A 25,606-nucleotide genomic window follows, 5' to 3' on the forward strand; every position below is an offset into this window, starting at 1 on the left:
CAACAAATGTCTCACTTAGCAACAGGAATGTTGGGCTCAATTGATTGTAAGTCGAGGACTACCTGTAATTAGCATTCAGTTTTCTCACCAACTCTGAATTGAAGTTGTTGGAATTGGTGTTTTTAGATTTAGAGAAATGTATTAGTTATTAGGATAATATTTGAGGCACATTTATAAATACTGCTTTGGAGCTTTCCAGCTGTCCAGATTTCCAGCTGTCAACATGATCAGAAAGCAAACATAACTCTGGTAATGTGTACTAGCATTGTGATTAGGCAACTATGGTGCATTCTGCAGGACTCGGCTGCAACTGTGGAGCTATCTACAAGTCTTGGAACTCACACAGCAATAATCAAACTAAATATAGACAAGAGGAAGGAGTAGCAGCTAAATCTTTTTTTTTTAAAACCAGCTAGCATCAAACCTCAAATATACTTTCATGTAGCTCAAAGTGCAGTTTCAGAATAAGACTAATCACAATGTTTCCAGGGAAGGCGCATCCCACATATTATTGTGATCTTGTCAGTACAAATTATCAATATTGCAGTATATAGTTTTTCAGTGTAGACCTGCCTTCTTTTTTAAAAAAATAAATAAATGCATGAATATTTTGATAAAAAACGAAAATATTTATATATTTTATATAGCAGGGCTAAAAAAGCTACATAGGGGACAATGCCAGAAAAGCACTAGGACAGAGTTTTCCAGGATGTTTATCAAAGGTACACTTTAAACTTTCTTATATAAAACACACTGATTTTGTCCTTTTGTATTAGCGAATTTGTTTTAGTAGAAATTAAAATACAAAAATTCTGTCAGAGCTAAGTCTTCAATGGAGTAGGTAATATTTTAATAGTAATTTTTAATAAAAGTTTTAGTTGTAAAAGGAAAAGATAACGCAAACTAAAAAAGGCAAATGAAATAGGTGCAAAAAAGAAAAGAAAAAGAACTGTAAGAAAACAACTGCCCATTCTCATCATGACAAGTATAAACAATTTCATAATCTCTTCACCTTTTTAAATTACCAAATATAAATCTCTTCATCCCATAACTCATCTCATAACTTTAAGCAAATACAATAAGTAATATCTTCTCCAATCCAAGTGTCAGCAAAAAGTCCAAACAGAGCCTAAAATAACATTAATTAACATGTATAAAACTCATTATTCTACACCTCAACTTTTAGCTGTAAGCAAAACTACATTGAAAAGGCATAAAATGGTCCCAATAACCTAGTGTAAACAAAAACCTGAAGTTTGACATGACAAAGAAGGATCATTTCCCCTTTATAAAAAAAAACAAACCAACCCTTTAAGGAAAAAAAAGTTTAAACCCCATGTTAACTGTAAGCAAACCCAATATAGAACCCATTCCATTCCAAATGCCAAGAGTTTTGAAGAGAATAATCCCAAATAACAACATATCCCACTCCAGTTATCATTAGACTAACAATCCAGAAGCAAGCAATACCCCAATCAAGGAACTTTCAAACAAGTTAACAATAAACAACAATCCAGTCAAGGAACCATCAAGATCACTTTCACCAATACTGAAAGGGAAAGCCGCTAGTAAAGTAAGGGGACACCCCATTGCCTATTAGCACTGATGGAGTACTCATCTCTAATGATCTAAGTGCTAGAGCCCACTGTAACTACATAGCCAAAAAGGCATAAGAGTTGTTAACTTAATCTTACAGAGCTTTTTTTCTGGTAATATCACACTATTAACAAGAGTATACAAAACATTTGCTAGACCAATATTTGAATACAGCTCATCAGTATGGAACCTGCATTACGTATCTGATATTAATACAGTTGAGAAAGTCCAGAAATATTTCACAAGAAGAGTTCTCCACTCTTCTAATCATTGCAGAATACCTTATGCCACCAGACTTGAAATTCTAGACCTAGAAAACCTAGAACTACGCTGCCTTCGGTCCGATCTAAGTATAGTATATAAAATTATATACTGCAATGCCCTACCTGTCAATGAATACTTCAGTTTCAACCATAACAATACAAGAGCACACAATAGATACAAACTCAAAATAAACTGCACCAAACTTGATTGTAGGAAATACGACTTCAGCAACAGAGTGGTCAATGTCTGGAATACTCTACCTGACTCTGTGGTTTCTTCTCCAAATCCCAAAACCTTTAACCTTAGACTGTCTACTATTGACCTCACCCCTTTCCTAAGAGGTCTGTAGGGGGCGTGCATAAGCGCACCAACGTGCCTACCGTCCCTGTCTTGTTTCTTTTTATTATTCTTATATGTATCCATTTCATATATTCATAACTATGTATATACTTATACCTGTGACAAAATAAATAGAATAAAAATAAATGTTGTTACCTAGTTTGGTAAAGAAACAGCTGCAAGAAAACTACCAAGCTCAGAGAGAACCAAGGAATCAACATATCCCATCCAAATAAACATTCCATATCTCAACTCTTAGTTACAAAGAAACCCACATTTAGCAAAATATAAAGTAACCCCAATCCACTTTAATGAGATGCTTGTTTGCTTCTTCCAAAGACAGAGAAAATGTGCTGCTTGAAGTTTGTTAGGGACCTTGTCTATTCATAGTTGATCATTTAAACATCAGAGAGGAGCTTCTAAGTAATTTACAACCTGTCTTTTCCATTTTCCTCAAGCAGCTGTTTTCTGAAAAGGGGATGCCCTCTCACAATGCACCTGGATATGATTTACTCTTTATTAGTCTAGTGAAATGTGACAGGCTCACCCAGTCTTTCTAAAAGTATTATTTCCAAGAGTGTGTTACCGCTTCTCTGCAAATAAGATGAAATGAACTATATTGATAGTAGGACTTACTCAAATATATTCTCAGAGACTGCATTGTAATTCATTGCTCTACAGAGCATTTTGTTTTTGAGGACTAATAAAAATACTGTTAAATAAAGGCATGTCGGTTAACATGCCAAACATGAAGTTACCATGTGGTAATGAGCTCCTATTGTGGTTACACTGAATCAATAGACTTCAATCAACCAAGGGCTATTTGAATATTTATTTCTTGCCCAATGTAGTATTTTTGGATTATACAAATACTATGAACATATGTTTTTTGACATAAGGCTTGCTTCTGAAATTAGTTTTTAACCAAGTGCTTTGACTCCACTCCCGACAACTACAGAAATTGCTTTAAAATAATAATGCAAGAATGTTGAAATCATGATGATCCATATCAACTCATATCTATTTGGATATTAATTTATTGGTAGTTCTAATTCTGAAGATTAAAGTTGCCTGAAAAATTAATTATACTGTGCAGCCTGAAAGCTAAATAACTAAAAGTTTTAAAGCAAACTTAATTACTAAAAAGTTTTAAAGCAAAGTAGATGATAATAATCGAGAATGTTATTTTCATCATTTTTATTGCCACAGGATATTAGCATTAATACAAAAAAGGAAATCAATATAATGTCTCATAAAGAGACCCTCATACTAGCCTTTTAACAGGATATTACTTTTCTGATAAATTTTGTAGATACATTTCTTATTAAAATGATGAATACAAAGCTGATAGCTTTTGATTAATGAAAGATCTTGATTATCCTGAAACCAAAAATATAATTATAGGTTGTAATTCCTAATGTCTAGTCAAATTTTGTGGAAATTAAATCTAATTTTCCCTGGCTATTAAAACAATTATCCTTGTTTTCTTGTATTAATCATTTCGGCCTTTGCCAAGCTAACCATCTCCAAATTTGTGGAGCCATCTCCACAAAATGTCTGAGATTATGAGATACATTGTTTGATATATTTGGAAAACATTGGATTTTTTTGTTAAGCCAATATAGAAATGTGTCTTCTATGGCAGATTGGCTTCATGGGAATATGCCCTACTCTTTCAAGCATTTTGTTCTGCAAATAAGAAAAAGTGTTATATGTCGACTTCAAAGAGTACAGTATTGTATTCTTTATATTTACTGAAATACAGGGCATTCAGTATTTCAATGCTTTGGAATTTTGTATCAATATGTGTCAGTACAGTAGACTTTCTCTAAGCAACACATGTAAGTGAATGTCCTCATTTTAGAAACTTATTTTTAACTTAAAAATGCTAGAAACAGAAATGTTAAAAAAAAATCTCTCAGTTGCAGCAGATTAGAAAAGAAGGAATGAATGAACATGTTTATAGTTTTACTGAAGATGCTGAAGACAATAATTCATATACCTCTCTTAATGCAGATTAATCTATGGTCAAATATTTATTAATTTAAAAAGATATGTGCATTGTAGTATTCTGCACTAAATTTAACATATTTGGAAGTTCTATTCAATTTTTTCCTTCTATTCAGTCATGTCTGATTCCTGGAGACTGCCTGGACAAGTCCCTGCATTTTTCTTGGCAAAGTTTTTCAGAACTGGTTCGCCATTGCCCCCTTCCTAGACCTGAAAGAAAGTGACTAGTACAAGATCACCCAGCTGGCTTTGTGCTTAAGATGGGACTAGAACTCACAGTCTCCTGGTTCCTACTATGTCTTAGCCACTGCACCAAACTAGCACTCTTGTTCAGATTATCTCATTTTATCAGGTACTGAAATGTAATTTTAAAAAGTTATATAAATAAATGTTATTTTCTGATGACATTCTGGTTACTCATTGAAAATAGTTCAGCAGAAATCAGTACTACTTCCTGCTGACCCTAAAATAAGTTATTGGTTATTTTATATTTTTAAAGAAAATATCTATCTATATATTTATATTTCAGGTTTGGGATGCTGTGGATGAAGGACGCTGTTTGAAATCATACTTTATCCATACCGGTGCTGTCCGAGCTATTCAGTGGTCTCCCTGTGGAAGAAATGCACTGAGTGGAGGCTTTGATTTTATGCTTCATTTAACAGATATTGAAACAGGTATTCATACCCTTAAGTAGACAGCACTACAATGTGATTAATAAATAAAAAAATACTTTTATATTATTTGGGGTTTGGAAACAGAATGCCATTTTCTTACTAACTGGAATGTTCTGCTAATTAAAAAACAAACAAATGCAATTTTGGTAAGATATTTTGAGAAGTTATTTTCTCTAGGCTACATTATTGATAAAACCTTTTATTTCCACAGGCAAGGAGTTTTTGATGTGAATAAGCATTCTGTTACGTGAAACTGTTTTATACATTGTAGCTGCAACATGTTTTAGAAGTTGTGATTCTGGTTTAAAATTAAGAAGTTCAGATGTTCAGTCCTATAGTCAGCTCTTCATTTTCTTTGGGAAAACCACAAGACTGCTGGCTGCTCTGCATAATAGTATAGCTGTGTTTTTCAACCTTGGCAACCTTAAGATGGCTGGATTTCCTCTCCCTCATATTTTAATATTGAAAAATGCTATGGTAGAGGCTTATAGAGGTGATGGGTAAAAGAAAGGAACCAGAGTCAAGTTAGTTACACAAAGGGAACAAGAAATGCAGTGATACAGAAAATGAGGCAGAACAGGGTAGGGAACAAAACACCAAGGTAACATAGAGGAAAATATAACAATACTTGAAATACAAAGACATAAGGAATGAAGAATAAATTAAATACAGGTAATCTTTGACTTACAATTTTTAATTTGTAAAATAAACTTACAACTTTCAATTCAATGTGTGGAGTGTGAAGGATGTGTGTTTGTGTGTTTGTTTTCATGATCATGATGTGCACTGAAGATGGTGTTTGATTTTATTGTACAAGGTGCAATGACAATAAAGTAAACTAAACTATAGCCAGAGAAGAGATGAAAGAAGCAGAGGAATCAAGATATACAGTAAGAAAGCCAAGTTATACAGTAAGAAAGCCAAGATAAAGCAGCGTGAAATGCGATGATTGGAAGGCAGCGGAGATAGAAGGAAAAGACTGGAGGATTTGGGGTGTGTAAGGCAGATTGTCGCTCACACCAGATACCCCATTGGGCTGTACCTGTTCCACTTCAACCACATTGTGGTTAAGCAAGATATTAACACATTATCTCTATCATAATGCTTCATTGTGTGTAAAACTCTTGAAGAACCCGAGAAAGCCTTTGACCTAGATGTTGAGAACAAGCAAGAAAATTAGATTTTGTGCTTCTTGTAACAGGTTCTCCTTTTAAATTCCACAGAGTGTTGAAGCTTTGGCTTTCAAAAGCATGTTAAAATATATTTTTTTTTGTTGGTGTTTGACCAACCTTTACAAAAATGTGCTGTTACATGTTGGAGGACTCAATATTTAATTGCTACACCTGTATGTATGTTTGTGTGTGGGTGTGCATGAATACACACAACATAAATATCATGGTTAATTTACTGGGAGACTCCCCATCCTCCTTTTCTTGTTTATCGTTAATGTGCATTTCTCACAAAGATGTCACTAATGCTTTCAGCAAAATCCAGCTTGTTACCAGAAATCAATCTGGGTGCATTCTCATTTGAAAAATATGAAGCCAGCTGTTCAGATTAGAACTTAATTACAGTTCATTCACCTGTCTTCATTATTCTCCATCAGCACATAGCTTATTTCATTACTGATTAATTTCATTTAGATATATTTTAGTCACAAGTTTGTGGGTAATTTTTTTCCTAGAATATACTTTTTCATACAGGTTAAGAGAAATTTTTTGAAAACTGGCTTGGAAGAAATCTGGCATGATTTGCAATTATTTAGGTAAATTACAAGTTTGTAAACTTTATCACACACATACACACCCCTCTGCTTTTTAAAGACAGTTTTCACTAACCTAGCACTATAGAGAAATGCAGGTTGGTGATTTTGAAAGTGCAACACTTTTGGAGATAACCTGGCTGACTTACGACCCTGTGTTATATGGAAGGTATAGCAGCCCAACTTTTCTATGTTTTGGGGAATTGCAATCGATCTCTGTTTCTTTAATACCTTACCAGTAATTTGGAAACGAGTACCTACCATGCTTGAAGCAGGAATGTGATTCTCAATGATCCAGTAGAGATAATTGAGTTCCTGAAGAGCAAATTGGCATCAGATGAAGTACAGATAGGTGGTGGTTAAGGACAGGTCTAAGGCCTAATATAGCAGTGTTGAGTCATAGGGCCATTTACCACAAGGCATTTTGGAAGACATTTTACTAAGTGTTTTTGAAGACAAGTCCTCATGTCGTTCTCACCCCACTGCTGAAACAGTGATATTATTTTCCCCATGTGGACAATGTAGGGCAGGGGTCTCCAACCTAGGCAACTTTAAGACTTGTGGACTTCAACTCCCAGAATTCCCCAGCCAGCAAAGCTGGCTGGGGAATTCTGGGAGTTGAAGTCCTCTAGGCTTAAAGTGGCCAAGGTTGGAGACCCCTGATGTAGGGCACCAGTTTGCTCATTTCTTATTTGCCTGGCAAGCCTGCAGCAGAAGTGCTTGCCCTATCCTCCTGTGTATTGCACCTCCACAGCAAGTTTGGCTTTTGGTGCAAGAAAGACTGGATTCTGTTGTTTTTCTGTTTACACTGGTCTATCACGCTCTCAGGAGATCTATCACCCAGGAATTGGTTTGTGTGGGTGTTACTTGTGTGCTGTGGAATACACAAAATAGAAATGGGCGAGATATAGTCATCATCAATATGGAATGGAAGTGGGAGAAGAAAGAGCTTTTTGCATGACCAAAAACTATTCTCAGAGGAAATTAACTTCAGAAGTGTAAAAGGAAAGTAAGATCTAATAGTGTTGAAAGCCCTCTGACTCAGAATTCTCTACTTTGAATTTCAACTCAGCTCTCCCAATCTTTTAAGAAGGCTTTGGGGAATGGAGGTTGGTTGATCGAAATGTATCAGTCTTCTCATACTCTGACATAACTATTTCCAGGAAGATCAATACTTCTGTCAGAAGAAACACATAGTAAATAATCAGACACTACTTTTAAATAAATAATAGTTAAAAATTGAACCTCCAAATCACCCTACCATATATTCAGGAGAACAATTGATTGCTGGTTTTCCCATTGGTAGATGATGCTGGGCAGAAGACAAAAGATTGGTGGGGGGATCCTCCAACTGTCCTGAAACTACCCCTTATTAAGCTTGGGAAGGCCAGCCACACTGTGCAGCCTCCTCTGTGAAAGATATGAGAGGTAGGGTTGAATGTTGATATGAGAGGTAGGGTTGAATGTTGATATGAATGTTGAGCCCAACTTAAGAATGAAGGGGAAAGCTCATTAGTGTGACCATGGGGAATGGCCAATAGAAATACAGAGCTGAGAGGAGTTACCATCAAATTAATCCTTCCTTAGTGTAAGAATCCCATTATTCCTTGTAGATGGCTCTCAGGACTTCATATTAACACATCCAGAGGGGAGAAATCACCAGTGCTCTCCAGTGATTGATCTCGTATCAAATTGTTCTTATTTTTACAAAGTGTTTTTAAAGTTCAATGAAAACCTGTCCTGACATAATTGAAAACCATTATTTCATATTGAAAAACCATTATTTCTTCTACTTAGAGACAGTAGAGACAGTCACACACCTTATGATATCATTTTGAGCACTTCAAGAGTGCTGTCACATTCCTCCTCGGTTGTTCTTCTCAAAGATGTACAGACCAAGCTATCTTCACTTCTCATAAGTGCAGGGTCAAAGTCAGGAAGAGGCCATAGTCCAAAGCAGCTCTGTAAACCAAGAATGTTGGAAGGTATCTTTGAAGTCATGTAGTTCAATTCTCAATTATTCTAATCAGTATTGCACAATGAGAATCAGTTGATAGTGCTCGGGCAGGCCTGCACTACAGTTTTGAAGAGGCTTTTGAACCAAGAACCTAGTCCTCTTAAGTTTGTCAAAGTGTCAGAGCCCTCATAATTCAAGGAGGTGAGGTGTCACGCTTTCTGCCGTGGCTTTCCAATCTGAACAATTAGTCTTTTCATAGTAGTCCTTTATGGATGAGACAAGGCTAAATTATTAATCTAGTTCCAATTTTTAGTCCTAAACTGCTCACAAAGTTGACAGGAAAATAGGTACACAGAGAAACACACACACAATAACACAAATATACAGGGGTGCAATTCAACCGGTGTAACAACTGGTTCGGTGAGTGCGAGCGTTTACAAAAACCAATCAACTCCATCAAAGAAAATATAGGTAGCCCTCGATTTATAACTGGTCGCTTAGTTATGACCAACCAGAAAAATGGAACTTAAAATCCAGATTTGATATTTCGATGATCCTGTGACCCAACTTTCAGGCGCCTAGCACATTTACAGTCTTTTGCAGCATTCCACAGCTCCACAGTTACTGTGCTTTGTGCTTGCTTCTGCTTTTCAGTAAAACTGCATCCATAACAACGATTATGGAGTTTGTTTAACAACTGTGGTGTTTGTTTAATTACTGCCCCCGCAAAAGATCATAGAATTTGGTTTGTCACGTGACTGACCTGTTTTATAACTGTTATGACATATGACCGCACAGGCTTGTGTGACCTTTTTTGCTCCTTTTATTCAGAAGCTCAGAGTAGTCATTCCTTTTCTAGTTCTCCTTACAACTTCCTTGGGAGAGAGCTTGGCCTGTGAGAATTTGGCTGGCCCGGAGTAATTCAATGAGTTTTGGTGGTTGAGATTTAACTAGAGCCTAAGTCTTTTTTACTCCTGGTCCTGCAGCTTAACACTACACCAAACTTGCTTTCCCTGCTTCTATTGTTTATCTTAGTAATCCTGCAAAATACACAGCCTTCTATTTTGCTCTTTGTCACTTTTTTTTAGAGTAGATTCTTAGCCACACTGCATTGGCTCAAAGAAATGGACGATCGCCCCACTAAGTCCTACAACCAAATTTGTTAAATTGATTTATTTTTTATCCCCCTTCCCCCAGAAAACAATTGATAAAGATGGTTCTGTCTCAGAACCTGGTTTCAAGACATACATTGAGGTCTCCCAATCCTAGTTCAGTATTCTATAGCAATTTATTCTAGCTAGGCCATCCAGCTAAGATTCAATATATATCCCATCATCCTTATCACGTATGCTAAGCAAATCCCTCCATATAGACACATACATCTATACTGTACAGAGGCAGCCAAGAAGAGCATTTGAAGCAGCTGCACAAGTCCTGCAAACAATTCAACTTGCTTAAAGATTAGAAGGAAGTGATTCATATACACTCTCTATACCAGGGATCCCCAACCTTTTCGACGCCGCGGCCCGGTTCCGGCCAGCTGGCGCCCGCCGCGGAGCTGGCGCCGCCATCTTTTTAAAATCACTTCCGTGATGTCACGAGTGATTTTTCAAGCGAGCGCTGGTGAGCTTTTTCGGTAGAAATGGCTTTCTACCCGGAAAAGCTCACCGCTGGCGCCGCCATCTTTTGGAAAAATTGCTTTTTTACAAAAAGATGGCGGCGCCACAACGCAGCCCGGTAAGGCTTGTTCCGCGCCGGTACCGTCCGCGGACCGGCGGTTGGGGACCCTGCTCATATTCAGCAGAGGTTCACCTGGCCTTTGATTTGGACTTAACTCCCCAGCCAGCTCTGCTGGCTGGAGAATTCTGGGAGTTGAAGTCCACAAGTCTTAAAGTTGCCAAGGTTGGAGACCTCTGCCTTACAGGATCCTTTTTAACTGGCTGGGCAGCCCTGTTGATAAGGACAGTAGCAATCTTATACCTCTGGAGGGCACCAAAAGGGAATATCTGCTCAAGCCAATGCTAACTTTTTGTTCTAAATGTTGCATCATGATGATAGAAAACTATAATGGCAAACAAACCCAATTCAATGCTAAACAGATTATTATGTGCAGCAATTCTTTTTTCTGAGATAACTGGCTATAATTTTGCATAAAGCTTAGTTTCTTTTGCCCTGGAGTATAATATTAATCTCATTGTGTCATTTTTGGAGTGTGTTGTAACTGATATTGGATATTAAAACATAGCCACATCTAAGATCCCAAGTTTGTGTTTAAATTTGAAATTTATATGTTGTAGCATTTACATAATAGTGAACATTTTAATTAAACTGCCAGCACTCTGTCACAAATAAAACAATAAAGTTGCACCTGCAGATTGCTGGGTGGGGTGAAGATAATCATGTTATTTGCATGCTGTGAGTGCAGTATGGTCCATTAGCAAACTGAAATACCACTCTGGTATGAGTGGTATTTTATTTGATGGATGGGATATTGCCTAACACTACAATTACTTTAATGTTCGTGAATTAAATATAATTTAAATTCTTATCTCCATAAATACATTGCTCTAGTTTTCATGGGAAAATTAGGTTATTTAAAATAGTCTGCTTTTGATTCTGCATTTTTCCTCCATCATCATTCAGGTGTCACGTGAGTTTGAAAGATGCAAATATTGAAATGAGTAAAATTATCTTACGTTATCTAAACATTAAAACACTCTCTTTCCTCCCCAATTGTAATTCTTTGGCTTCTGAGTGGATACTAAGTAATCTCCTGAAGTACCAAAGAAGTAGAACCAAAAAAAAAAAAAAAAAAAAATGGAGCTAATATATACATCTGAATTTATGGCTACCACTGAAAGAGCATTTTGAAAAGTATAACTAAGTAATAGCTTTTCTTTGAGAAGAATGACTGTCAGGGAGGAAATAGATGGTTTATAGAAGAAAAGCCAATTTGGAAAACTCAAGAAAGAGTTAGTCTTCCTGCTTCCTTATCTCTGACTTGAATGGAATGCAACATCATCCCCAGATAAACCTGATTTCTTGAATTCAACTGTAACATCTAGCTAGGATCAAAATAATTTAGGATTTATAAGCAAACAATTAAACCATGCTTTTAGATTTTCAGTATGTAAACTGAGGAGAAATGTAATAGTTGCTCAATGTACCCTCTTCTAAAAAGAAAAAAAAATCTATAAATTGGCAGTTAGAATTTGAAGTTCACTTGAGAAGCTAGATGTTTTAATAATGCAAATCTATTGACTTTGCACTGAAAACATATGTAATTGCCAGGATAGTGAACAAGTGAGGTAGCTAACAATCCAAAAAGCAAATCACTAGTCAATAGTGTAATAATGTGGCTATTTTTTTTATTTTATATTGCTATGGATTACTCTGCCCTACAAACAGCTTAATATTTCTTAATCATGGCATGTTTAAAATGTGTGGATTTCCACTTCCAGAATTCTCCAGCAAGAATTAGAGATTTTTTACAAATTAAAATGGTGGGTGGCCAGTACTTCATCTGGATAGTAATAATCAGCTGTCCAGAAAAAAAGGCAAAAATAAGTTCTGTTGATAGGAGTTACTTCATCAGTTTCAACTTCTGGTAAATGAACGATATGTGACTAGGAATACCCAATATGACAGACATGTTTATGAAACTAATAACATCGTTTCCAAATGCCAAACACATTAAAGACCAGAAATAGATTAGGGATTTCAACGTTTTTGTCATTGCATTCTATGTAGTCAGGGCATGGTAGGGCCACAGATGTCAACATAATTTTTTAGAGTGCTAATCTAAAGAAGAACTGAATAATAGATTGCCAATATTTATAATTAATCTGATCTCTCTGCAGGCATTGTATTGCATCTATCTCAAGGAGGCTGATATAAAAAAAACCATCCTATTGCTTGCCTTCTCTGAACTGGATATGAGATACCATCTCTGTGTTCCTAGTGACTGACTATAAATAAATACATCTCTGTCTGTTTTTATATCTTTATTGCTTTATAACTTAAGATGATCCCCGCCTTTTTTGTACTTTTTCCGTAACATCATTTTGACAATTCTACAATGTCACCTTTTATTCTGAGAAAAGTAGAAAAGGAACTAAGTTGAGCATAGAATGGTTTAAGTTGAAAGAGAACTCAAAGGAAATTGCAGTAAACGTTAGGGACAAAGGGATGCCACTATTGACAAGAGATAAGGGAATAGCTAAAATATCCCAGGACATTAGCCAACACTTTTTAAATATATCTTTTTAATTTCGTATTGTCTATAATAGCATAGGAAAATGTTTGCTTGCAAATTATACTATACTTGTATGTCAGTTCTCTTAAGTTTTTATCATCCTTTTTCTTGGAGTTGAGGATTTGACACAAGAGGGAACAATTAAAAGCAATCTTCTGGGGGAAAAATAGATAGGACAATACAGGTTGTCTTTCTGACTTAAGTTGTCAGGTGAGTTGCATCCCATTTTATGAGCCTTTTTGCCACAGTTGTTAAGTAAATCACTGCAGTTGTTAAGTGAATCATGTAGTTATTAAGCAAATCTGGCTTCCCCACTGACTTTGCTTTTCAGAAGCCAGCTGGGAAGGTAACAAATGATAATTACATGACCCCAGGATACTGCAACTGTTATAAATGCAAGCCAATAAAGCTGTGATGACCCAGGGCGTGGAACAAAAGCAACAGAGTCAAATAATCAGTAGGAGTCCCTTTATTAGCTCCAACTTTGCCCTCAATGTCCTGGTTACCTTCTGGCTGGAGAAAAAACTCTCCCAGGAGCAGCCTTTGGCTGCAGAGAATCAAGTCCAAAACGTGGTCAACAAAAACTGTAATTATAAGTCCAATCAAGCAAAATGAGGTAATTAGTCCAACAGGGCAGGAGCAAGAATTCCAGCCGTGAAGACATGGCAATAACTCAACACGGTTGGGAAGACGCTAGGAACACAGATAAGTAAAGTGAACACAAGATAAACTCATGTTTGCTCCCAGCAGCTGCCGCACTCAGCATGCATTTCTTTTAAACTCTTCCCAGCTGTGGCTAATGAAGGGAATCGGCCCTTTTCTTCCCTCATAAGCCACGCAACCCATGTGGCTCTCCGTTCTTCCCTGCGTGCCCTAAGATGAAGAGGGGGTGAGTTTGGGTCTTCCTCTGAACTCCCTCTCCCTTGGTTCTACCTATCTCCTGCTCTGCTCAGCCAGATTTTGCCCTTCCCCAGTTTCCTCCACAGCCAATGGAGCCATACTCCCACTCCCTGTCAGCTGTTTGTCTTCCTCCTTGGATTCAGACTGGGACAGGGGCATGACAAAAGCTTTCTGGCAGTACTCTTAATGCTTTTTTCCATTTTATCTTCCTGTATCTTCTTTGAACACGGAAACAAAAATTAGAATGAAAAGAATTGGCAACTTTCCTTTCCTTTGGGTGCTATTACACAATGACTTTAGAGGCAGTAGACAATAGAAATAGAAACTCTTCCTTTGAAGGCATTATCTGTGGTTCTGTTTTGAGATTGCTTCGGGCCACAACAGCTTTTGAACTTTTATTATAATCCCTGCAAAACATTTTCTGTCCTTAACAAAGTAAGATTCAAACATTCAGTTGTTGCCGTATCACAGAATTGCCTAAAATCAAAAGTTCTTGGGAGACACCATTTTCTCCTTCGCTAGATGTCACAGGAAAATCAGTAGCTTAATCTAATCCTGAGCTATATTTAAACATGTGACATTTAATTACTGAGGATATGTTTCCTGATCCCCAGTCTTCCATTAATTAGTGTTGTCCCTGAACATCCTCAGTCATTGAAAACTTAGTGATATTGACTGGCAACTATTTTATACTTTCAGGTAGACAGTTACATTTTTTGGATAATTAATTTTGGGTAATGAAGAGAATATAAGTAACTGGAAAGAGGAAACTAAGGATTTTCAGATAGATATAAAGCCAAACTTTGATTCCTCTTCTTATATTTTAGGCTTTGCCTTTATCTATTCTCTCATCCTTTTCCATGTATTGTACGTCTTGCAGAAATATTTTATTTTATTTACATTACAATATTGAAACCTTCTGGATCATACTGTATACGATGATATCGGCGTATACACGCACTTTTTCCCCCTGAAAATAGGGGGCAAATGATGTATGCGTGTTATACGCCGATATAATGTTAAGAAGCCTTCGGTGAATGCTGCTGGGATCGGGGATCAAGGACACAAATGAAAGAAGGGGAGGGAGGAAGCAACCGAAGCCTGTCCTTCTCTCTGGGTCAGCTCTGTCAGTCGCTCTCTCGCTCCTCCACCAGCACAGGAAGAAACTGCTTCACCCCCGCCCGCCCGCCCGCCCGCCCGCAGTGCTCCGTTCTGCCTGCCTGCCTGCCTTCGTTAATGGTTGAATCGGAACAGCTTCGCTGAGTAAAAGAGGCGAATAGTTATTATTCTCAGCCGAAGCTGCTCCCAAACAACCAGAAACTAAGGCAGGCAGGCAGGCAGGCAGAATGGGACACTGTGGATTGAAGCGCGGGGTGGGAGTGGGGGTGAAACGGAGCTTTCCTGAAATTTCCCTCTTAAAATGAAGATGCGTGTTATACGCCTGTGCGTGTTATACGCCGATAAATACGGTATATTTTCAGCTTACCTTTCTTTGCTACAAAGGACACGATTTCACAGCAATTTGTACTTCAGATCAGACCAAATTCCATGCCTTATTTTGAAAGCATGCATTTGGAGAAGATTTGGGTATAATTTCCTGTACTCCAATTCAGTTGAGCTGAATTAATAGTTTATTAGTCTACTATTCTACTCCAATAATAGAAATACTTTTTGGAGGCCCACCAATAAGAGATGAGGTTTGTGACATCTTCCACTAAGGTTCTGCAGCCATTGATATTTTGAGACAAGCTTATCTCGAATTCTGGATAAGATTATTTGCCACAAATTTAATTAATTGCATTGTAAGTATTTTTTTGTCTCTGATTACGATTTCTCTTGGTTGTAAGGGAAGATTTAATTGTGTGATATACTCTCCAATTAAGTTGCAAATCTGAGATTTTAAAAGTAGATATAACAAGTATTTTTGATAGCAAAAATAGCCTTTAACATTGGGGTAAACTAAGGGTGGCAAAGATGGAGCTACAATATGAGAGTGGACAAGAAGTGTGAAGGGAGGCTAGGCATATTTTTAAAAATGGCAATATGCAAATTTTAGGAATTACATTACTTTTCAGCAAGGTAGAAAAAATTGTTAATATTTTGCAGTCATGGTCAGACTTACTGTTGAGCTAAAATTGTGTAAGATTAATTAGAGGACATCTATTGATTTTCCTGCAAACCAATGAATGAAATGAATGAAACGTATTTAAAATAGACATAGATTGAATATTGCTGAGTAGCTGGTTTCTGTTGATAAAACAACAGGGATTTTGGCAAGAACCTACCACACCTAGGAGGAAAGGGCTTATAATACATCTCTGGTTGAGCATTACAGTACTCAGTCCAGTGAAAAACAGCTGCTTTTTGCTTCAGAACATGGCTTTCTCAAGTGAGAAAATTATATTAAATTCTTGGAGCACAATAAAACTGTAAAGGTTCTTGATATCTTTGCACATGTTGGTGAGGAGGATCAGAAACACTGCAACTCTGTTTTCAAAATGAATAACTGGGTAATGTTGCATAGAAAGGACATGTAAAGATTTTCTGTTTTTTTCAAAACTTACTCATGACTGGAGTCTAAACTGAGTCGCCATGGGCGAATAGGCGGCAATATGAATCCAATAAATAAATAAACAAACAAATAATTAAATGTTTTGATCATGAACAAGGATTCAATGCTTATATCAGATGTAATTACTGAGAATAAAAATGTGTGATCTTGTCAGTGTACCTTGAATCACCAGGGAATAGTTTTATCATGTTATGAAGGAACAGGAGGAAGCATTACATCAAAATATTGTATTTTGGGAAACGATTTCCATCTTAACCCTGTAAGCAGACTTTATAGAAAAACAAGATTTTGCTATAAACAAGACATTCATAACACATATTATTCATTAAAATAGGAAAACAATGAAAATATTGTAAATGTATTTGCTTTCTCACTTTAAACTGCACATTAACATCATTAGTTTGATAAATACAATGGAACTGAGCAGAAGATAATGTTCAAATCCACAAAGCTCAATTTCCTGGGGCATTAATTTACAGCTCTAGAAGGGTTGTTTACAAAGGCGATTGGTATTAAGCCACAGGATTCTGTAGAGATTACCACATACAATTAAATTTAGAAAAGAATGTATCCATGGGAACAGCCAATGCCTTACTTGAGAGTATATGCAAATCCTTATTTGATTTAAGAGAAAAATTCAGTGTCCCTCCCACACCATCTCTTAAATCAGCACAAAATAGATTTTAATGTATGGAGGTTTGCTGACAAATATATTGCATGTTTTATTGTTTTCTTAAAGACCTAACAATCAGAGAAGAGAAGTCCAGTGGTTTCATTTAATGAGATAGCATCTGACTCTTATGGGAGACATTGCTGAAATGTTGTTCAGTAGTATACATGATGTTTATTTGCATAATTTACCTTACTTAATTCTCTCAAATGTGCAATAGTCCCTTGAACTGGAGTAACACAGTGGAAGACTGACTAAATCTATTTCCCACAGTACAATCATGTTGTTCTATTTGTGCAGGTTTCTGGTTGAAAAAGGAATAAAAATTCACAAGATCCTTCAGAGCAGGTCCATGTTTTAATAGCTTCCCCCCTCCCCCCACTTGTTTTCTCTGTGTTTTAGAATTATTCCTTAATATCCTAGTTACAAAAACTTTAAGATTATTTTTGGTGCCTCATTTCCCTACCTATGTCCTTCTCACCCCCATCCCCCAACCAGAGGTGGTATTCAGCAGTTTCTGACCAGTTCTGGAGAACCAGTAGTGGAAAATTTAAATAGTTTGGAGAACCGGCCAATCCCACCTCTGACTGGCTCCACCCCCATCTATTCTCTGCCTTCTGAATCCCAGCTGATTGGATGGGTCTTCTTTTGTTGCCCTGCACAGGACAACAGAGCTGGAAAGCAGGCTAGTGGGGTGGGGAGGGAATGGGATTTTGCAGTAACCTTCCCCTGCTGTGCCCATCAAGCCATGGCACACCCACCAAGATACCCATCAAGCTACTACAGAACCAGTAGTAAAAAAAATTTGAATTCCACCACTGCCCCCAACCCCCACACCAGCCAACAAATTATTCTAAATTATTCTAACTATTGCCAGCGTGGCGTCTTCCAACAATTATGCCTGCTGGATGTTGAGGTCTTTAGTCCAACACATGTGAAGGGAACCAGGCAGGGTCAATATATGCTAGTGCTATAATGTTATTTCAAAGAAGTCTATTTTATCTGTTCAATTGCAGTATCTGCAGAGACAATGCAGTACAATAATATCTATTTGCAAGCTGACACCATTAAATAATTTCTCGACTGTAATTTTGATTACAGAGCTGGTTTCCACCCATAGGAATCTGTGACTACACTGAGGACTTCCGGCTTGAGCTTCTTCGGCGATGGACCGAAATCCGCGATCATGTGCGGTTTCGATCCGTGCTCGCCGCTGGAGCGCCCCGAGCTGGCTGGATTCGGGGCTAAGCCATCCCGTAGAGGTGGTAAAGAGGGAGGAGACCGCCATCAGGGTCAAGGAGAGCCACGTCTCTCCTCCTCAGCTGGCCATTACTCCCTTTCCCGAAGGCGGTTGCAGTGGTGGTCAGAAATGGCCACCTCAAAGAAGCACTCGATCGGAAAAGAATGTGCAGGAGGAAGATAAGAAGAGAAAGTTTTGGTTGACTGGGTTAAACTGAAAAAGCAACAACATAAGGTACCCTGGAATTTGAACTATAAAAAATAACATTGTTCCCAAAGAAGACTTTGAAGCAGCAAAGGAGAGAGGGAAAGGAAAGGATTTGGCTTTTTTTTTTTCTTCCCTTCCTTATACTGACACCTAAGAGATTTAAGTAAGAAATTGACAAAAATCCACTTTGACATCAATAGGCATTTAAGCTGAAAATAAAATGTCAAAGGGATAATAAAGACTTTTGGATACTCAAAAACCTTTAAAAGCAGGAAAGGAGAGAAAAGGAAAGAATAAAAGGGCAGGATCTGGAAAAATGGAGGAGACTGCCTGGAACTAAAAGGAACTTACAGTGAAACCTTAACAAGATTCCTAAAAGATACATTCTAACTGAAACTTTGTAACGAAATAATACCAATCCCAGGAAGAGAAAGTGGAAAAAAGAAGCAAGAAGAAACAGCTTTGGATTATTTGGATTACTTGGTGATTTTTGGATTTTTGGCTATTGGATTTAAATGACTAAAATCAATCCGGTGGTTGTTTAAAAGTGTTTAAAATGGTATCACTTTTAGAAGAACTGAAAATGGAACTTAAAAAAACAGAAAGAAGATGCACAAGAAGGAATCTGTGACTACACTGAAAACATTTCATTACTTTTTAAAATCTGCGCTACTTCCTAAATTTCTTTCTTTGAAATTCGGAATTGTTTTTACTTTTTTTTAAAGGCTGAGGTTTACTTTTTTGCTATAAGAGTCTTAATGTTCTTTTGTAGCCAGATCTTCTGTATGATGTCATGTCTCTGTGTAATTTCTTTTAACTTCCAGATTGTCTTTGAAACTTTCAATCTTTGCATTTTTATAACTTCTATGATATCATTCCTGACTATGTTTCTTTTCTTTTGTCCAATGATATAATTCTAAAGACGTCCCTGTTCCCTTTAATGGTAATGTACATTATTTGAAAATGTGATAAATCAACCTTACGGTCCTTAGCAATCAATCTGTATAGAAAATGTGTTATAATTCAATCCCATGCACACTATGACAAGCCTTCTCTAAATCAACACACAAACAATGCATCACCTTTCTTCCATTCAAATATTAACAATTTCTCTAAAAAACAAAATTTGGGTCTCTGCGCCTTCTGTCTGACATAATGCTGAGCAACATTTCTCAAATTTTGTTCATTATTATTTTGATATGTTTTCAATCAAAATAGTGCTGAATATATTTCTTGGCACACTTAACAAACAAATCTGTAGTTTTTATATTCATTATTTCTATAACTCCCTTATATCCAAAAAAATAATAGCATTTTCCAATAGTAAGGGATAGGTGCAGTCTTTGTACATGTACATTAAAGAAGTTGTACAGCACTTCATAGTTTACACCCTTATGTTCACATTTTCCAGTTATACCATCTATACCTATGAGTTTATATTCTCATAGCATGCAGTGCTTCCTTTTTATTATTTTTCTTGGATACTAGTTTTCACCCTTTAACGTATCGCCTTGTAGATAAAAAGTTTAAAATACATCCCATCATTTTCTCACTTTAGTTTCATCTCAAATCATTTCTTCACTTCTTTTTAATTCCATTCACTCTGCTGGACATTTTTTGGCTAGCCCTTTTTACTTATTTTCAAAATATATGAAGCTTTACCAAAACTGGTGCTATCAAAGTCAAGCTTTACATTATTTGCATTTATATGCAAGCCAGGATCTCTAATCCAGAGATTATCTTGGAGGCCTGTATTCTGTTCATTAGATCCTATCAACTTGGAAGTATATGCAGTGTTACTACCATACTTGCAATTTGGGGGTCCTCCTAGATGCATGACTCTTGCTCAAAGAGCAGGTAGCAGTCATGGCTAGGAGGGCCTTTGTACAGATTTGTCTGGTGTGCTAGATGCACCTGTTTCTGATTTGGCAGGCCCTATTTACAGTCACTTGTGCCTTGGTCATCTCCAGATTGGAGCATTGTAATGCATTCTGCATGGGGCTGCCCTTGAAGAATACTCAAAAGCTTCAACTGCTACAGAATGCAATGGCCTAAGCAGTGATGTACTTTCCTAGGGCAGCATATGTTACACCTCTGCTCCATGAGCTGCATTGGTTGCCAATTTGCTTCTAGGTCCAATTCCAGGTGCTGTCTTTAGCATTTGAAGTCCTTCATGGCATGGGACCTGATTGTCTGAGGAACCTCTCCCTGGTTACTTCAGCCTGCCTCACTAGATCCGGCAAAGTAAGCATGTGGTGTGTACCATTGGCCAGGGACCTTCATTTGATGGGACCCAGGAGACATGCCTTCTTTGTTGCAGACATTCTTCTTTCTAACATTAGACCAGCTCCATTCCTTTTTCTATTCCTAAAAGCCCTCAGGTCTTGAATATGTTGTCAGGCCTGGAGTTGGCAGACAACCGGAGACCTGCTCAGACGGTTCCATTGTTGAGATGGCCATTTATATCCTCTTTCCTACGCTTTGTATTTTCATTTTTATGATATTTATTAATAAGGTTTTTATATATTGTACATTTTTTGTTTTTATGTTTCATTTTTATTTATTTTTGTTTGCCACCCAGAGTTGTCTTTGATGAGATGGACAGCTACAAACATTTAACAAACAAATAAACAAACAAATAAATAAATGTTAATTGATAAATACTACTATGCTCGTCAAAGCAATCCTCAAATCCATCTTCTTTAGAAAGTTTGTGACTTAAGTTCTTAGTTCTTATGCTATGATCCAACTTGGTATGTAAGACCACTTCCTTTAAAGTGTTTGCATGATATCAGAATGTGTTCCAAATCTCAATGTTCCTACAACAATAGGATTATTATCTAAGACTTCTTTTTTCTTGTTCCATGCTGATTTGTTGGAAAACCAGAGCAAAACTCCTATTTTTTAATGCAACATTGCAGTTCTGCAGAACTCTAGAGGGTAATTGACTTTTCCGTGAGTGGGAATCTTCTTTCACTCTGCCTCCTGACCCTGAACTTCAGCTTCCTGATTCTGGAATCTATAGATATGATTTAATATCTCTCTCTCCCTGTCCCGTTTTTTTGCCATAGCAACATTCTACCATATCTATTGGCATTGCTGGCTACAAAAAAATGCTAACAAGTTATCCTTTCACTTTTGCAGCTTGCTAGAGGATTTTAAATTTAAGAAAAAAATGAAACTGTGCGTCTGAAATTTTTTTCCTCATAACAACCACTCAGCTTTTAAAGTTTTTTGACAAATGATCAAACGTACATGACATGAGCTCAAAATGTGCATGTGGGCATTAAGAATTTTACATGCCTTTTAGATGAAATGAGGTGATTTTTGTTACTTCAGGATTTGTGTTAGTTTAGAGGCCTGGCAGTGGTTGAATAACTTCTGTTGTATGTTTTTACCAGTCAGTTGAATGGGAGCACTATTTAGTTCATGATGTAACCTGTATATCCTTTAAGGTCAGACAGATAGAGAGCAGATCAGCTTTGAAATGTTTTGGAGGGTTAGGGACTTCTCACTGTGAGTTGTGTTGTGGGGGTGCACGAAGGGAGGGTCAGCCAATCTCATTGTACACACGTTGTACTTTGACAATAAAGGTAATAATAATGGAGGAACTGAGGAGTAGAAACAATAGTTTTTCTTATTTTCCTTGTGTCAAATGTTAGTTTATAAGGTCCTCAGAAGACAGAAACTGTCCTGAAATATTTTGTACATTGATAGTGTTACAGAAATAAGATTAGAGGTGACAACATTCAAATAGCACACCTCCTCTAAAATTCATTCATGTAAAATCCTTCTGTATTATTCAGAAGCCTTGTACCAAAGCCTTTAACAAATGCTCTCATATTTATTTTATCATAATTTTCCATTTGGCTTACAATATGGGAATACTATGTACATGAGTGTAAACTCTTCCAAAAAAAGTCAATCTTGATGTTCCTTCTGTTGTTATTTTAGGAACACAGCTTTTTAGCAGCAGGAATGAATTTCGAATCAGCACCCTGACATTTCATCCTCTTGATCCAAATGTTTTTCTTTGTGGAGGATTCAGTCCAGAAGTTAAAGCCTGGGATATAAGGTCTTCTAAGGTAAAAATAAAATTGAAACAAAAATTATTTGTACTTGCTTTTGATAACAATCCTGGAAATAATAAATGTATGTGGGTGGCTAATGATATTATTTTGGAGAAGAAAATTGGCATTTTCTGTTGAAATAGTATGGGAACATGGTTTCTTTTCTATTAGTCTTGCACGATGATGTAAAAGCAAACAGCTAATGCATTGTGTCTAAAACAAAAAATGGATAAAGAAGAAAAAAGTAGGAGCATGTTTGATATGTCTATTTGGTATTTAATTTCCTTATCACTTACTGCTGTCCATATCTGATAGTTGTGATAGCTATTAAAAAGTAATTTTCACTGGTAGAAACTGATTTATTAGTAAGGCATCATTTGCTGAAATAAGCAGCAATTTGTGAGTTTTTGAAACTGTCTGCCAGGGTTTTTTTAATCCCCTGTTCTTCTGTTCACCTGGAAAAACCTTTAACATGTATTTGTGGATTTCTAATGTTAGATCTATCATCATGAAGTTTCATATCAAAACACAACTCTGTTTATCTGATTAATCTGATTGGACTTACTTCCAAGCAATCATGATAATGATGTACAGTTACAGAACATATAATGTTCAATTTACAGGAAGTACTACACAGAAGGAGAATATGATAATTAACTATTATTTCATATGGTAAAAGTAAGAGGTTGCATATAAAAGGAAACTGACTAATTACGCAATAATAACTGTCTCATTATAATATGGTAAAGGGCAGTGATCAGGTTCTCTAGAGCAGGGATCCCCAACCTTTTCGACGCCGCGGCCCGGTTCCGACATCAGCTGGGCGCGCGCCCGTAGCGTCAACTGGCGCCGCCATCTTTTATGACGAAAAGGCGCTTCGGTGGCGTCACGAGCGCTGTTTCAATATAAAAGATGGCACTTCTGTGAGCTTTTTCGGGTAGAAATGGCTTTCTACCGGAAAAGCTCACGAGCGCTGGCGCCCTCATCTTTTATGAGAAACAGCGCTTCGGTGAGCTTTCTACCCGGAAAAGCTCACCAAAGCGCTTTTACCAAAAAGATGGCGCGCAGCAACCAGGCGGGTAAGGCTTGTTCCGACCGGTCCGCGGACCGGCGGTTGGGACCCTGCTCTAGAGAATAGTCTAAGGCAGGGTCTCAACTTTGCAACTTTAAGACTGTGGACTTCAACTCCCAGAATTCTGGGAGTTGAAGTCCACAATCTGGAGACCCCTGGTCTAAGGCAATTGAATATGATGTAAATTATTTTAAGAACTAATATTTTGATGCTTTAATATCCATATAGAGATAATCACAAGAAAGAACATGTCTGCTCTAAGCACATATTTTAAATATTTTGGCATTTGTCAGCCTTACTAAAATCCACACTGCTGGTCCCACTGGATTTTCTATTAATATTCAACTTGGAAGTTTCAAAACTCTTTTTCATATGAAGCATTCTCATCAAGGTGGTTCATTTCATTCCTTGTACAGGCCTACCCACAGACAAAAATGTATCGTATCTTTTTAAACAACATATTCCAAATAAGTTTCAAGTTTCTTTTTAAATAAAATATTCTACATGGGTTACCAGAACACCTGATGACAGGGGTCCACAGTTCACTTTTTGGTACACTTTCTTCTTAGGACTCCCTCTCTAGATTCAAGCTTCTTTTTTTAGCAAAGGTTGCAGAGACAATGTCAGTGCTTTAAGTTTGGCACGGTCAGGAAACAGAAGCAGCAGGGATTTCACAAATGTGCTTTATTTTTGTGAGTAAAATAATAGAACCTTGGAGATCTGTTGGAGTTTCTCTTTACCACGTTCTTATACTTAACAAAAACAAGATGCAGTTTTTTTCAGTTACTTTCTCTCACTTTCCTCTTTCTCAAGATTGAGTCACCATTTCCATCTCTTAAAGGTTTATTATTCCCTTCTTCCTCCCCAAATCCAGTTCTTCATTCTTTCCAGGATTAACTGTAGATGAAATGTCACCCTTATCAGTCCTGATTTAGGATTTTGGGGTGCATTAATGAATCATATTTGTTAAGATCTGCATGTCTTGATCCTGTTAAATATATCAGTACCATGGTATCCTTCTTGATTGGCTTTGGGGACTGGAATTTGGAGACACTGTTTTACAGTAGCTCCAGATTTTCTTTAATGGCTGGATCCAGCCAGAAATGGTGGGGTTGATTTAGTGGCTGCTACCTTATTGGGTCCCAGTGGGGGGCTGGTTTTCTTTCTCCAACTCTTTAATATCTGTATGAAACTGCTAGGTGAGATCGTCTGTCAACTTGGAGTGCAGTATCATCATTACTATTTTGGGATGCATGGTGAGATAGATGAGATCTTATCCCAGCATCTGGGATAAGGCTGTGAAGATCTGGAATGGACAGAACAGCTTAAAGCAGAATGCTTGCAAGATGGAGTTACTGTTTTGTCCTTCAGGATGTTTGAGAGCTTCCAGTAGCAAGACTTGTTGGGGAAGCATTTATCCCTCTAGAAGTAGGCCCTATGACTTGAGGTTCCTTTTGTCTCCTGTTTGAACAAGGGATAGCATGTAGATGTGCCATGTTTTGATTGAAAACACAATTAGGTAGATCATCTTTTCACCCTGTATAGTAGGTACACTGAATTAAACTGTTTACCTATATTTCATTTATATTAAATAGATTATAGTTTTGAAATAAAAGAAACAGTCACTAGTCTATATGTAAACAATAGACATATATATATGTATCCATGCATTTATACATGCACATATGCAAGCACTCAAAGTCTTATCTCAACATTTCCCCTTTTCCCACTTTTCCAATAATGTCTGTTCTCTGTTGTACTTTATTTAATTCTTGATGGTGAGCAAAGTTCCCTTGCTTGGAATGTTGTTATTTAGGCAAGCAAATAGCAGTGACTGGCTAATCCTTTTTTCTTAATATCTTTGCAAAATTTCAATAGATGGCATTAAAGCAAAATAATAACAGCAAGGGAAGCAATGGTTAGCTCATGCTTTGGATTGATTTATAGTGTTCTTAGTTAGGTGAGAATCAAACTGCTGGCAATCAGCAATCGGCAGTCAGCAGAAATAGCCTGCA

General features: G+C 37.1%; 1 protein-coding gene across 1 annotated transcript in view; it reads left to right on the top strand.

Annotated features, from left to right (window-relative positions):
• WDR25 (WD repeat domain 25) overlaps positions 1–25,606 on the top strand; it is a 66,994-nt gene that overhangs the window by 25,590 nt on the left and 15,798 nt on the right. Inside the window, exons 3-4 of the mRNA XM_087952177.1 lie at positions 4,739–4,886; positions 22,404–22,534. Of these exons, the coding sequence (XP_087808303.1) occupies positions 4,739–4,886; positions 22,404–22,534 (279 nt within the window). The remainder of the gene's footprint in view (positions 1–4,738; positions 4,887–22,403; positions 22,535–25,606) is intronic.

This window comes from Notechis scutatus, chromosome 1 (genome assembly GCF_049901735.1).
Source record: "Notechis scutatus isolate UNSWTSFEM ecotype Mainland chromosome 1, rNotScu1.2, whole genome shotgun sequence".
NCBI classification, from domain to species: Eukaryota; Metazoa; Chordata; class Lepidosauria; order Squamata; family Elapidae; genus Notechis; species Notechis scutatus.